The sequence below is a fragment of the Homalodisca vitripennis genome, chromosome 5 (assembly GCF_021130785.1).
Source record: "Homalodisca vitripennis isolate AUS2020 chromosome 5, UT_GWSS_2.1, whole genome shotgun sequence".
Classification (NCBI taxonomy): Eukaryota; Metazoa; Arthropoda; class Insecta; order Hemiptera; family Cicadellidae; genus Homalodisca; species Homalodisca vitripennis.
Genome location: NC_060211.1, coordinates 127,386,023 through 127,401,421, shown reverse-complemented (window position 1 = coordinate 127,401,421; position 15,399 = coordinate 127,386,023). Strand labels below are relative to the sequence as shown.

The 15,399-nt window shown below is 33.6% G+C and overlaps 2 protein-coding genes across 2 annotated transcripts in view; one reads left to right on the top strand and one right to left on the bottom strand.

The window, feature by feature from the left end:
- Window positions 1–9,720, bottom strand: part of LOC124362855 (E3 ubiquitin-protein ligase RNF19A-like) — a 63,058-nt gene extending 53,338 nt beyond the window's left edge. Inside the window, 1 exon segment of the mRNA XM_046817714.1 lies at window positions 9,479–9,720. The gene's annotated coding sequence lies outside the window, so the exon portion shown is untranslated.
- A 2,615-nt stretch (window positions 9,721–12,335) lies between these two features.
- LOC124362854 (F-box only protein 9-like) overlaps window positions 12,336–15,399 on the top strand; it is a 32,634-nt gene continuing 29,570 nt past the window's right edge. The window contains 1 exon segment of the mRNA XM_046817713.1: window positions 12,336–12,547. Coding sequence (XP_046673669.1) covers window positions 12,545–12,547 — 3 coding nt within the window. The 5' untranslated portion in view covers window positions 12,336–12,544.

Here is a 15,399-nt window from a genome sequence, read left to right as displayed (position 1 = left end):
GTGTTTGCGCAATGACAAAGCGTATTACTGCTCGAACACAAGCTCTCAATACACCTAATAAACTTGGATTGTTGACTTTCCCACTTTGGGAGTCCCGTGGAGATTTAAGAGAAAATTGAAATAACACAGGACATTCCCTTCCCATACTAAAGTATCATTTCGACTTCTTCAAGAAACATACATCTTGATTAAAATCTTACTATGAAGTGTGGCTTATTCATTTGAAATGAACATTCATTCACAGTAATCAGCTAGTACAAGGTGATTCATTGCTGATAAAGCTGCCACATGTGATCTTACCAAACCCAATGTTCCTTCCCGTTTTTATTGTTTATGCAGCACTTCATGCAAGACACCAGATTATAATTAAAGTACTAGAATTTCGTAAATCAAACCGTATTGAAATCAACAAAACGTTAATGTTATTATGATTGCTTCATTTTGAATAATGCATTTTTAAATTTAGTTTTTAAAGTAATTAAATACCCACTATAACAAAATAATAAATTGATATTTTTTTTTAAAAAAAAGGTAACATAGTTAAATACAGATGTATGTCAAATGTCATTGCAATAACTAAATGTTCACAATTTATATAAATATTATTCCTGGGGACAGACAGAGAACATATGATTTGATGTTTTAGAACATTGATTATTGAACATTATTTCTTTATTTTGGTGTAACATAAGAAAATCACTTTTCAAGTTTGAACATATATTTTAGATACACTATAAAATGCATTATTTTGTATCCTCAGGCAATGATAACTTAACAGTTTTTTGGCTTAAAAAATAATTTTGTACCCGATGGCTACAAAGATCTCACACAAAAATGAAGATGGTGAACAAAGTACCGATACCTCTCAACTATGACATGTTTAGCGACTTGTGGAAGCATAACTTTTAAATGATCGTGCTCACTTAAACGTTGACCAATTTCATTGGAAAAAGTATTTTGGAATTATTATAAAAATTTCAAAATAGTTAGTATCTTGTACAATTTTTATAACAACTGATGACTATCAAACTATACTCAACATCAAAACTAAAGCGACAAATGGGGAAAAAGAACCTTGAAAATCTCAAATCCATCTTCTACAACAAAAATGGAATGCTGTTGAAACTGCTGAAGACACAGAAACTGCATATAATATATTCCATGACACCCTTTGTACTGCCCTAGATATCTGCTGCCCACAAAGGAAACACAAGAACAGAGGCCCTACCAAACCATCTCATTACTATGACCTGGAATCTGCCGATATGAAAGCCTCCTACCTACGAGCCCTCAAACACCTATGAAACAACAGGAGACATTCGAGACAAAGAAATAATGAGAAAACAGTAAGAGGATATATGACCAAAAACTAAGAACACTGCATCGGCAAGCAAACTCAAAGCACATAGAAGAATCTGACAACAAGACCAAGGCTCTATGGAGTTTGATTAATAATGAGAGGCGTGGGAAACAGTGCAACCAGGGAGTGCCCTAAACTTAACATCAACAACACCACCCTACATAATCCTACAGAAGTAGTCGAAAGCCTTAACACTTACTTTACTCAGATGGCTGGCATGACAATTCAAAACCAAATACATACCCTAGCACCTGGGTGGACAGGAAAAAACCCGACCTTATTGCACATTCCCTTGCCACAGTCATTTTGCATGACACCAACAACTTGGGACGAGGTGAATCAAAACAATTTGCAGCCTGAAAAACAAATCGTCCAGTGGCATAGATGAGTTTTCTTCAAAAGAGTGTGAAGTTCTGTGCAAATGAATTAACCCAACCCCTTGTAGCAATCATTAACAAAATCTTTTGCCGACGGTCACTTCCCCTCAAGGCTTAAAGTGTCAAAGGTCTATGCAAAACACAAGAAAGGGAAGAAATCAGACCCTCAGAACTATAGACCCATCTCGCTAATATCTACATTTGCAAAAATCATTAGAGAAACTTGTTCTGAAGCGATTGATGGCCTACCTTAAACAACATGACCTAATCACAGTCAACCAACATGGATTTCAAAAAGGAAAATCAACCATATCAGCAATTATTAGCCTAGTAGAATCAATCATTGACAGCATAGATGACGAAAAGTACGTAACAGCCCTATTTCTTGACTACAGCAAGGCTTTTGACTGTCTGGGACATGACCTAATCTTAAAAAAGCTGGAAAATCTGGGAGTAAGTAAGAGGCATAGAGAACAAATGGTTCTCCAACTACCTCCGAGGAAGGTCACAACTTGTGGAGGTACAGCATACTGAATCTTCCATCACCAGATCGTACACATCAACTTCAAAACCACTGGCACAAGGTGTGCCTCAAGGATCGGTACTTGGCCCAGTTCTTTTTATTCTTCTAACTAATGACTTCCCCTACTTTCATCGCCAGCTCCAGTACTGACTGCATAATGTATGCAGACGACACTACCCTTCTTATAAAAAATGACACAGCAGATGAACTATCCCTTAACTCCTTGACTTCTCTCCAACAAGCCATCAAATACAGTGCACTGAATGATCTGGCAATAAATCCTAATAAAAACAACGCAAGTGCATTTCAGTAGGAAAAAAGGAAATACCAACAAATATTCCAGACATATCAGTAGTTGATAAAACACAATTTCTGGGCCTGACTATCGATAGTACACTTTCATGGAGTCATCATGTGAGCACCATTTCCAATAAAATATGCGCAGGCATATACGTTATGAGGCGACTCAAATCAGTGGGTACTCAGGGATCCGTCAAAGCTGCTTATTACGCACTGGTAGAGTCCCACATTAGATATGGTCTTATCATCATCTGGGCAGCTCTACTTGAAAACCTGAAAAGGATACTCACCCTTCAAAAAAAAGGCAATTAGATCCCTCGCCAATCTTGAATCTCGACAAAGCTGCAGGGAAGCGTATCCAAATTTAGGCTCATTCTAACTGTACCAGCCTTGTATGTATACGAAACAATTCTACATGTTGAACAGACTCAATTTTGACACTTACAACGATTTCCATGACTACAACACACGACATGCCTCCAGATATGTTCTACCCCGCCATCGAACAGCCCTCTTTGAAAGAAAACCGTCCTACATAGGACGAAAACTCAGAAATCCAACTGCCAGAAGACTTCCAATTGCTAACTGGAAACGCACTGAAGAAAGCACTTCAAGAATTCCTTGTCAAGACTCACTCTACACCCTGGAGGAGTTCTGGATGTAACAAACACCTAAGCGACTTTTCCTATTACATTATACTATGTTTGACTATATTACTGTACTTAATGTTCATGTAATAAAGAAATATTGATTGATTGAAAAGATAAAATGTTTACTACTCCCGGCTTGTGTAAGCGTACTTTTAAAGTGGTTATGCTCCCTTATACACTGACGGATTTCGTTGAAACAAGGACCACTAGAATTATAACGAAATTGTTCAAATAATTGGTGCCCAGTAAATGTTTCATAACTATACTAGTTTTTTGTTATTTGACTTTTAAAATTTACGACAGACGCCATTTTGATAATATTAAAACAACAAAATTTTTTTGCATTTGCCTTCCTATCTATTCAAACCTATGTGCCAAATTTGATTTTTTTTAGCTTCACTAGTTTTAGAGATAATTATTTATTTATAAATAATACAAAATGGCAGCTAGCAGCTAAACAAGATATTTCTCGACCTATGTTCATATAACATTTACTGTTTAATATGATGAATACTATCTATCACCCACAGAAGTTTGTGACACCCTCTTATGAACACCCTGTATACACACTGTATGTTCACAATGAGCAGGAATGGAAACAACCAAATAAACAAACACGCACAAATATTATCCGAGTTTAATGTTTGTGTTGTACATATAGGGAACACTCGACACTAGCCATGGCAGATGCAAGCGGCAGGTGATTATCCGCCACTAATTCTAGACATTAAATGTTTCTCCTGCTGCTCACCCCTTAGCTCATTCTGTCATTGCTGTGCAACAGGACGCAACACCCCCTTCTCAACGTTACAAATATTATTAAACAGGATATTTACTATTAATTTCAAATTTTCAAAAGTCAAACTGTTTAGTGACTTTTTCACACTGTACCTGTTTTCTCTGTGCTTACAACAAAACAATAGGCTTAACACCTTTCTGTAAGTTTTCATTTTTTCACTACATATAGGTTATATATTACACTTCATACTTTTAGGTACAAGATCACTAAGCCTACCTTGAATCCACTTAGAGCTTTGTTCTGAATTAATATTCATTGTCGTTTTACTTATATTCATTTCTCAGATACCGTACAAATTATATTTTAACTTGTTTAAATTAATTTAAAGAATATCGTTATTTAAAACATAAAGACTTTCATTTTAGCGTAGTAAACTAATCCTATACCTCTCTAACCAAGAGGGAGTTCAATAAATATTACCAGGTGAATTTGGACCGTTTGAACCCTTAAAACGGCTGTTGTACAATGGGTGGCCACCATGACAATTGAATCATTGAACCAATTTATCGATTAAAAATAGGCTGCCTAAACTATTGAATACAAAAACATTCTAAATATGCCTACAGTTATTCACAACCAATTATTGCCTGCTGTTTATAATTAATTACACAGATAATAGATATTGTTTTTAATTTCTCAGCAGTAAAATTATTGTTGTGATATTTGAGTAATGGTCACAAGCACAATGGCGATGAACATGCATTATTTGTGGCTCAGGCTGGTAGACAAGTTTATTCTTAACCCATTGACGACCAGACCAATATATTCAAGGTGGAAAAAAATTATGTTCATTTATGAGAAAAGTTTGTCTAAAAACCCCAGGGTAGATATGATGATTTTTGGAAGTGAAAAATTTGTATTTTAACCCTTAATAAGCTAAATAATAATTCTTTTTTAACTCATTATTGTGCTTAATTTTAATTTTGTATAAAATTATATTTTAAAGATTATTTTATTTTTTATTGGATATATTGGTCAAATAATTATATAAAAACACATTTTATGTTTTTTAAAAATCTATTAATATTATATAAAGACTTAAGTTTTCACATTCTTTCTATTTTTGAGAAAAGTAATTTTTACAATAATAATAATACTAATAACTCAGATAAACAGTTACAAAACCAAAGCAAAGAATCACTCACTCCAATACACATTTGCAATATGTAAGGCTAGTACACAAACAATGCTTGCTCAGCTGTTGTCTTTCACAAGCAAGTTTACCCACTTCGAGCGTAGAGATGGCAGGTTGAATGTGCGCACAGGCAGTCAAAGCAAACAAAAACTAATGTTGTAACCGGCGAAAACTGTTCTGAAGCGTTACACTCCATCAACATATAATGGAAAATCAAACAAACACTCATACGGATTTTGACAGAAGTTTGGGGAACTTAAATGAATATAATGCATCGTTATGAGATACCGTGAGTTATCCTGATTACAAAAACATTCTAATAAGAGTTATTTACAAATAATTACTTCCAACTCTTTTTAATGTATTGAAGTACAACATTGTTCCAAATTAATTCAAAACAAGTAAAATCATTTGTATGGTATTTGAGTAATAGCCTCAAGTACATTGGTGATGAACCTGTTTTATTTGTGTCACAAGCTGTCAGACATATTTATCCTTCAAAACAGTGAAAAATAACACTAAATATTACACTATTTGTTTATTTCATCTTATAAATACACATATCCTAGATAGGTTTTTATTCATCATAAAATTATTACCTTTTTTAGATATAAAAACAGCAGAACTATACTGTAATTTGAAATATCTATAACATAATTCGGATCGACATTTTGGTTTCGGTAGTTTAGATAATCATGAATATCGATGATTCGATTGTGGTGGTGATCGCTTATTATACTGCAGCCATTTCCCCTTCAAAATAGTAAGAATGAAGTAAGTTGTATACTCCTTTGTTTGTTACATTTAATAATTACACATCATAAATCATAGTTTTTTTAATTAATCATTAACTTATTACTTTTTTACATATAAAAACATAACTCTGAACTATACTATAAGCTAAGTTGAAATACCTATAACATAATTCGGTTCAAAACTTTTTTCTATTTTCTTTTTTTTTCAGTAGTTTTAATAAAATATCTTTATAAATATCGCAGTTTGGATTTAGACCAGGTCAAAATACTTCTGACATATTCTTTGATATCAGTAAAATTATAACCAAACGTTTAAAGGAAAAATTATAAATCATTACTTTCATTGATTTAATCAGAGCTTTTGATTACTTAGATCAAAATTCGTTGTTTAATAAATTAGAATTTATTGGAGTCCAGGGGGTGTCCTTAAATTGTTTTAAAAGTTATTTGAGTGGTTGAAATTAAGTTGTTAATATAAATAATAGTAGTGAACCTCTGGAAGTAAAGTATGGCGTAGTTCAAGGAAGCATGCTAGGTCCGTTGTTGTTCCTGATTTATATAAACAGCTTAAATAAATTGAATACTACAGGAAAGCTACTCTTGTTTGCAAATGATACAGTTATAATTTTTAATGGTGAAACTTAGCATGAAGTATATGATACCTCTTCACGAAAATTAAATTAATTATATAAATGGTTCTGTGGTAATATTTTAACGATGCATGTTGATACAACTACATGCTTGCCTATTGGATTAAGCCCCACGAGTGAACTACTTGCTGATTTACGGCTATTATTCAATAGGTTCTGGGGTACTTTGGGATTATACCGACCACACCAGTATGAAGAACACAAAAATATAAATTTATAGAAACAAACGTGATAGAACGAAAAAACAACTGTTTAATTACAAAATTACAAACTTACAAGCATTTCCAGGTATTGTGATCGGTATTGTCGTCGCTGTTATCTTATCTTTCTCGAGAATCCCGATTACGGCAGGCTGCGCGGCATCACATGATTTGCACGGTACATAATTGCCTTTCCATTACAATTCAATTTATATTTCTGATCAGCCCCTCTAGAATTTGATATTTTACTGATAGGTACTATCTCGAGGGATGTTTTTCTTTCGTCGACATCAGCGCGGGGCAGGGCCGGAGGCACTCGCATTTTGGGTGGCGGAGTGTGATCAAGAATAAAAACAAGTTGTTAGTGTTTTTTCAATAAAGAGTTTAGTTTTAGTTTGGTAATGTTTGTTTTTGTTGAATTTTTGTGTTTGGAGAAATGTAGAGGTAAAACACGGAAGTACAACAAAGCGACGCACCAGCTGAACGGGCGGCGAGACTGCAATCACGTTATCTACTAGACTGCTCGACTTTGACCTCTGTCTGAGGATGGGGAGGGGTTTGCGATAATACAATTCCTGTTTTATATTGACGAAATATTGTTCTACGCTAATCTAGTAATCAGTAGAAGCAAAATGTCAAATAACGATTCATGTCTGGGTGTGGTCGGTATAATCCCAAAGTACCGGTTCTGGATTACACTCATGCGGAGACTTGTAAAATATTACCTGCAATTGCCAGCTGATTTAGAGGATGGATCACCAGTACAAGTATATAGGTGTAATTATTGATTTAAAACTCAGATAGGAGCCTCATGTAAACTGTATAAAGTCCAAACTAGAAGAATTAATTTACATATGGTACTAGTTGGGCCAAATTCTAAATAATAATGAGACAAAAACCATTTATTATGCGTATGTATAATCTGTTTCACAATATTGTATTATCACATGGGGAGGGGCTTAGATAAACATATTACAAACATTAAATGTTATACAAGAAGGAATAATCACGGCAGCATTCAATAAACAAAGGCATTATTCATCTACCTTGTTATATATTTTGTTGAAACTGATATTTTTACAATCAGCAATTATTTATCAGGCATGTACAGTTTACTGGTCTACATGAACTCTCACAAAGATGTCATCCTCACCCTTATCGCTCACAGTTACCCGACGAGGATCTGGTCGGGCTTCGGGCCCACACTGGTGTGGGCTTGCGGGTCTCCGTCATTAAACTGTCTCTTAACCTTACCAAAGCCTGCTATCTTGCCAATACACTGAACATACTAAATGGGGACTGGGCAGCACGCATAGACCTTGTTCTATCAAAGGTTCTTAAAACTATTCATTTGAGATGATTAACTTACTGGTGTCAGAGAAAGGGAATAAACTAAAAATAATAAATCATATTTTCAAATGAAACTTACATAGTAATACTGTGATCCTTATCTAGGCTACACTTTGTTATTACACCATATAAGTAGGTAAGTAAATACGTATATGTATTATAGACAGATCAAATTTAAAGTTAACTTTTAAAAGCGCTGACATGATCTGATTTTGAATTTAGATAGCTATCTTGAGGGTTAGTTGTACTTTGCAGTATAATAAGTGACTAACATGACAATCAAACCATCGATATTCATGAGTAAGAATTGATCAATAATATAAATAGATAAAGTTTAAGTTAACATTTACGGAAGCTCATGTTATCTGAGCATGAATTTAGGTACTACATCAGATTTTTTTCTTTTTTCATCAGAAGTGCAGGCCCTGAAGCCTGCCCTGGTGGCCAGGGACATTTCCAATCGGTTCTCTTCCAACCTCAGATCACATCCTAGATCGTCCAACTTTTCCGAATATATCCTAAACCATGTTGGACAATCTGACCAGTTTCCTGAGGGTACGATAAGCGAACCCGGTTTTTTAATCAAATAATGTAATCATCGATACCTAATATTCGCATCTCAAATCCTAGACTATCAATCGATATAAAAGTATCTATAGTCCTCAACAACAATACAGTAATATGTTTTAAATTAAAATATGAATTTAATATTTACAGTGATCAAACAAATTATTATAACCAAAATTATTAGGAAAACTGAAGACGACCATATTTGCTCCTCTCACAGTTAGGCTACAGTTGTTTCTTTCCCACAAATTTCACATAATGGGTTTTTCGGTACGAGTCCAAAATGTTGAAGCCACGAAGAACATGTCTTACCATCTTTCAAAGCAATGTCGTGTAGTTTTCTAAGATTGACTGCCATTTTTAATATACAAATGTTACTTATATAAAACTGAAATATTACCTTACTTGTATTATTTTAAACTGTTTACAGCTGCTGATATAAATTATTTAAGTTAATTGTTAAAAATAATTATTCAATATCGATGGTTATGATTAAGTAATATCGTTTGCCAATTTCGATATAAAAAACCGGGTTCGCTTATTGTACCCTAGGCCTACCCGAAATATTGATTATTCCACAAGTACCAATTGTTCTATATAGGCTATACCAAAATGTTTTACCCTTAAGACTAAGCATTAAATCAAACATAAAAATTTTAAAATATAAATCATATTTCCTACAAGTTTTTGTTATATGTCTAATTTCATACTATGAATCTGTATTGCATCTTGGAGGGAGTTTTGTTTATTGTAGCCTAAATTACTTTATTTTGGAAGAACATTGGTGAATTTAATGAGTTTGTTCATCTTACCTTACAGTATAGTAACTAATGATGAACTTTCCAACAGGTTACACCCAAAAAGTAGCCAAATAGCCTATCACTGCACTATTTAAATATGATTCCGATTCTATATAAATTTAATTCATTTAAAAATCTTGTTTCTCTCTGATATCGTATCGATAAAATTAGATTTACGTCACGCACAACTAATTTGTAATGAACAACGATACTTGGAAGCAGTTAGCTGATGACTCAAGACCAATGGCTAGAAGGTTTACTGTTTACCTTGACAGCTGTGTACAATTAACTGCAATCAAATTAACGTTCATCTAATTATGTTTGTATAATTTAATACACACTTTTGAACCATATTCACTGCAGAACTTAAATGAAATATAGTATAGGAAAATATACAACAGAAAATTTGTAAGTATAGCTACGACACAACACTCACTCTAGATTTAGATGCCTCAGCTCAGCTCTTTCTCTTTCTTTCTCACGCAGTCTACTACTTGTCTCGTCTCTCAACTCTCTTCCCTTCCCTCTCTCATTCTTCTTTCCCACTTGGATCAAACTCTCCTTTTCCCCTCGTTAACAATAGCTCCGTCTCTCTCTTTCTCTCTTGTCTTAGAGCTATCAGGTAATACCAGTAATACCACCTTTATAACAAGCCCTACTTAATAAAATATTGCGGTATGTAATTAAACATATGTTTAAAAGCAAAGTTTTGGAGTTTTAGCAAAAAGGAGTTCTAGGCAATAACATTGTTATGTTTAACTCAAATTCTTGTCTGAAAATTCCCAAAAGAACCTTTACAAAACGTCAAATAAAGACAATAATAAGAAACAAAAAAGGGAATGAATGGAATTGTGCGGACATATTGAAAGCAGAAATACCCTTAAATTATGATCCAAAACCAAGAAATGTATGAAATCCAAAAGTGTATGATTGATTGAGAGAACAATAGGATTGCTCTGTATATCCGAAACAAAGATAATTACGGTGTTCAAAATTTCAGTGCCGTCTTGAAATACAAAATAAAGCAATGAAAATAATTGCTAATACCATTATTAATTTGGCTGACCTTGAAAAGAGACGTATGCTTTGTTTTGAGGAAATTAATATTCATAGCAGGATTTCCTATCATACTGGGTTAAGCCAATAATTAAGCCCTTTTTCAAAAGTTCACGTAGTTATGACTAGAGGTGTAGCGAAACACCTGTTGGAAAAAGTGGCAGGTTGTTTGGAAAATCTATAACATTCTGAAGAGGAAATTTCCATATTTGTGTCCAGAAGCTGTCGGACTACTTGCAAAATTAAGAACGCTTATGAGAATAAGATATCTAGACAGGAGAAAAATGTTTTGCGATAAAAGAAAAATCGGTACTTTGGGATTATACCGACCACACTAGTATGAAGAACACAAAAATAGAAATTTATAGAAACAAACATGATAGAACGAAAAAACAACTCTTCAATTACAAAATTACAAACTTACAAGCATTTCCAGGTATTGTGATCGGTATTGTTGTCGTTGTTATCTTATCTTTCTCGAGAATCCTGATTACGGCAGGCCGCGCGGCATCACGTGATTTGCACGGTACATAATTGCCTTTCCATTACAATTCAATTTATATTTCTGATTAGCCCCTCTAGAATTTGATATTTTACTGATAGGTACTATCTCGAGGGATGTTTTTCTTTCGTCGACATCAGCGCGGGGCAGCACCGAAGGTGCTGCCAAAGCCCGCGCTGATGGCCGGAGGCACTCGCATTTTGGGTGGCGGAATGTGATCAAGAATAAAAACAAGTTTTTAGTGTTTTTTTTAATAAAGAGTTTAGTTTGGTAAATGTTTGTTTTTGTTGAATTTTTGTGTTTGGAGAAATGTAGAGGTAAAACACGGAAGTACAACAAAGCGATGCACCAGCTGAACGGGCGGCGAAACTCTGCAATCACGTTATCTACTAGACGCTCGACTTTGACCTCTGTCTGAGGATGGGGAGGGGTTTGCGATAAGACAATTCCTGTTTTATATTGACGAAATATTGTTCTACGCTAATCTAGTAATCAGTAGAAACGAAATGTGAAATAACGATTCATGTCTGGGTGTGGTCGGTATAATCCCAAAGTACCGAAAAATCATTGAAAATGGTTTTCTTATCAAATATAAATTTTATACTGGAAAACACGTTTTTAAACTCCTTAAAGGTTTTGACATTTGAGTGGTTATTGTTTTAATAATAAATATATAATTAAAACAATCATTTAAGACATTGAAATCTCGAAATTCAGAGTTGCAATTACTTTACACTCATTGGAATACTACACTATTGTTCTCTATTTTTGTTTAAAATTCAATCCACATATTTGGGCTGGATTAATTTAAATCATTTTCAGAATTGGTTATTCATTATATATATAGCGTAGCGTTAATCATATAATTATATCATTGTGGTTATATAACGTTACGTTTGTGACAGTAAGAGCGCTAACATTTGTAGCAGAGTGGGCACCCATTCGTTATTTATAATATGCATCATAATATTCCGTTAAATCTATTTCTAGAAAACTATCTTAAGTATATTGGTCTTGCCTACTCATGTAGTCTGCAAACCCAACCAGTTTCCAACCACTGCGATGTATTCTACCATGAGATACTTATTCCGTAACATATAGATGATTTTATTTAAATGGTCCCTGCTATTTATCCAAATATTAAGGTCATCGTATAAATATCTTATCACTTGTTAAATGTATCAAGCTTTTATATAGTAAACATATATTGTATTTTGAAATTTAAGTTTTGTATTTTTCTCTGTTGGCTAACTTGGCACACAAGATTTTTTGATACAAATAATACCATATGTATTGTCAACCAACACCTATCAAATCCATTCAGTACCCAATCCAACCAAAACAAAAACATCAACTCAACTTCAACCAAAAATGAAGAACTGATTCTGTAGCTGACCATAACAACATGGATGTTAGTGTCCTTGTGTTGGACCTTGTTATTAAGAATTTTGTTCATATTACTTTCATTATTCGTTATTCAGACCGAGAATTCTGGCGTTGAAAATTAAATAAAAAGTTAAATGGTAAGTTTTCTTCACAGTTGATTAAGTACTCGGTTGTAGTTCATATTCATATATCTGGGTTGGCTGGATGTTTCAGAAGGAAAGGATTTGCATAAGAAGGAAATATGGAAGGATTGCAAATTTAAATTAAGCTGCTATGTATACAGACACATTTAGGAACAAAATTTGTACTAGCAATAATTTAAATCAATATTTATATTCAACATTTTCATGAGTAAGCCTAGGATGGTTAAATAACATTAGCAAAAACCAGTGAGTAGCCTATATAGGAATAGATACCTACAGCATTTATTGAAGCCTAGTTTCTTCCTTAAATTTGTTTATTTTTATGTAAAGTTTTGGGACTTAGGTTATACGTAAAGACAAATCCTGAACCATCTGACTGAACAGCGGGTGTGTAATCAGGTTTTGTCAAATCCAGCAAGAATATGTTTTCGTCTGTTTAATCTTTCAGTCTTGTGGAAAATCAAATTTCATTAGTATCAAGACATAAATTTTCCTTATTATTTTCTTACTCGTTAATAATGATATAGATATCTAGAGCTTGTTGGTGATTACAAGCTTTCAGGCCAAGTGCATTGTGATTGTGAGATGCAAAGGTGGAGATTTCTATTAATGACCATTGTTTAACACATGTAGGGGCCATCTCACTAGAACATAAACAGTACCCAATAGTTCTCCATTGAAAGCAACGAGATTCTGGTTCAGTGGAATAGGATCACAATGAGGATTTAAAATCTCTTCTAATGACCATTGCTGAACATATATTTACTTAAGAACATCTCATTTTTCAGCTAAATGTGTGCATTACAACTGCTGGAAACTACAAGTCTCAAGTAGCTTAAGTGCAAAAGAGGTGATTATTCTCAATTACCATTAGGTTAAATATTGAAAAGTCATCTCTCCATCCAATAACAGTGTATAATATCTTGCTAGAGGCATGCACGCAAGTGGTGACTATTTATGTGCCCTTGATGGTAAAAGTGATAACTGACAGACCACGGCCCGTAAGATTGCGCTATAATTATACACATACAACCAAACTATAATTTTTCTACAAAAAATTCCTTATATGTTCTTTACAATTGGAAAGGGAAAGAATCTATCACACTGTTTGCACCTGTATGTGACTGAAGGTATGATTTTGTTTAGTTTAAAGCAAGACAAAAAGATTTTAACTCATTTTGAAGAAAGGGCAATTTTCCACATCACCTTTTTCTCCAGTGAAGCCTATCTACGCCTGATAAGCAAATAAATTAAAATTAATTTAACTCTATCCCACCTTTGAGCTGTTTTTCAACTCAAACCCTCAAATTTATTCTTGTTATGTTCTCATTATATTTGTTGGGCTTTTTTGCTAACAAAACTGTCATTTTCTTTAGTAGTAATGTTAGTGTCCCTCAATGCATTTTACGTGTTTATTACATAATAGTCTTTACCATTTTCAGATAATATTGTGAATTGTATAGTTAATATTTGGGGAAGCACAGAGTCTCCCTTCAATAAAATCTTGAGTATTTTGTAAAGTAAAACTCAATTTCATTTTTTATACCATTTTGGTGGTTATTGGTATAGGGTTATATTACAACCTCAAGTGGTAAAAATAGAAAATGTGAAAACCCTGTAATTTGGTATTATTCGGAAGCCACTATTTTTGAAAGAGTCTTTCTTATTGGGGACCTAAAAAAAACTATTTTTTTAGAAAAACTAGTCTTTATTTTGACTTACTGTGAAAATTAAATGTCACTGTGACGAATAGTTCTTGTTGTCTGCCTTCCAAAATGAAGCAGTGAGAGAATCAGGCCACTCTGTGGCTATCTACTATTTTTCATTAGGTTATATAAGTAGGTAAATACGTATGTAAGTATTATAAATATAAAAAGTTAACAATTAATCACGTAATCTGAGCTTGAATTTAGGTACTATCTCAAGAGATGTTTTGTCAGAAATGGTGAGTGGCCCGAAGGTGCCATTGAAGTCCGTACTGTGGGCAGTGGCAATTTTGATCGGTACTTTTCCGACCTCAAATAATGTGCCAGATCGTCTAACATGATCGGACATCAGGGAAGAACTGATTGCAAATAACCCTGGCTATCAGTGCGGCTTTGGTCTTTTTAGGCTTTTTTTTTTAAATCGGTAAACAGATACATGCATTTCTAAATGGAAGGAAACTGTCTTATCAATCCATCTGAACAATGATAAAACACTGGAACATTAGATATTAGATATCTCTTTCATAATGAATACAAAAATACAGTCATAACCACAAGCTCAGTGAGTTTCTGGATCGCAGACTGAATAATGTCATCTAATACTCGAAACTGTCAATAATTGTTTCAGATATGTTACATATCAGATTCCAATCTCAAATGCTGTTAGAGAAAAATTTATGTACAGAATTATTATGAAAAGTAATCTCCTAACTTTAAGCATAAGTGCATTCGAACATTATAATACTTTCATCAGTTATAACTATTGGAACCAAGAGAGAATATTTCTGAAACTAATGAACACATATCCAGAAGTTAGCCAGTTTAGACAAGTTGCTTTTTTAAAAGCAATTTGCCTCTTGCATCTAAATTTAATCAATCTAGTTCTACTTTTACCCCTCTTCTCAAGCCTGAATACTCTTCACCAAAATTCTTTAAATTTTCTATGAGAAAATGCTTCTGCTTAAAAGCCAAGTGATCAAGCGGGTTAAAACCCATTTGGAGTACCTTAAAATAATTTCAATAGTATTACTAATAGATTTAATAATCACTGAATTAAATATCTCAGCTACAGTATCAGAAGTCTCAGAGGGCAGAGAAGCTTCAGCCGATTTAAAAGATGAAAGTTGGTACTATAAACCA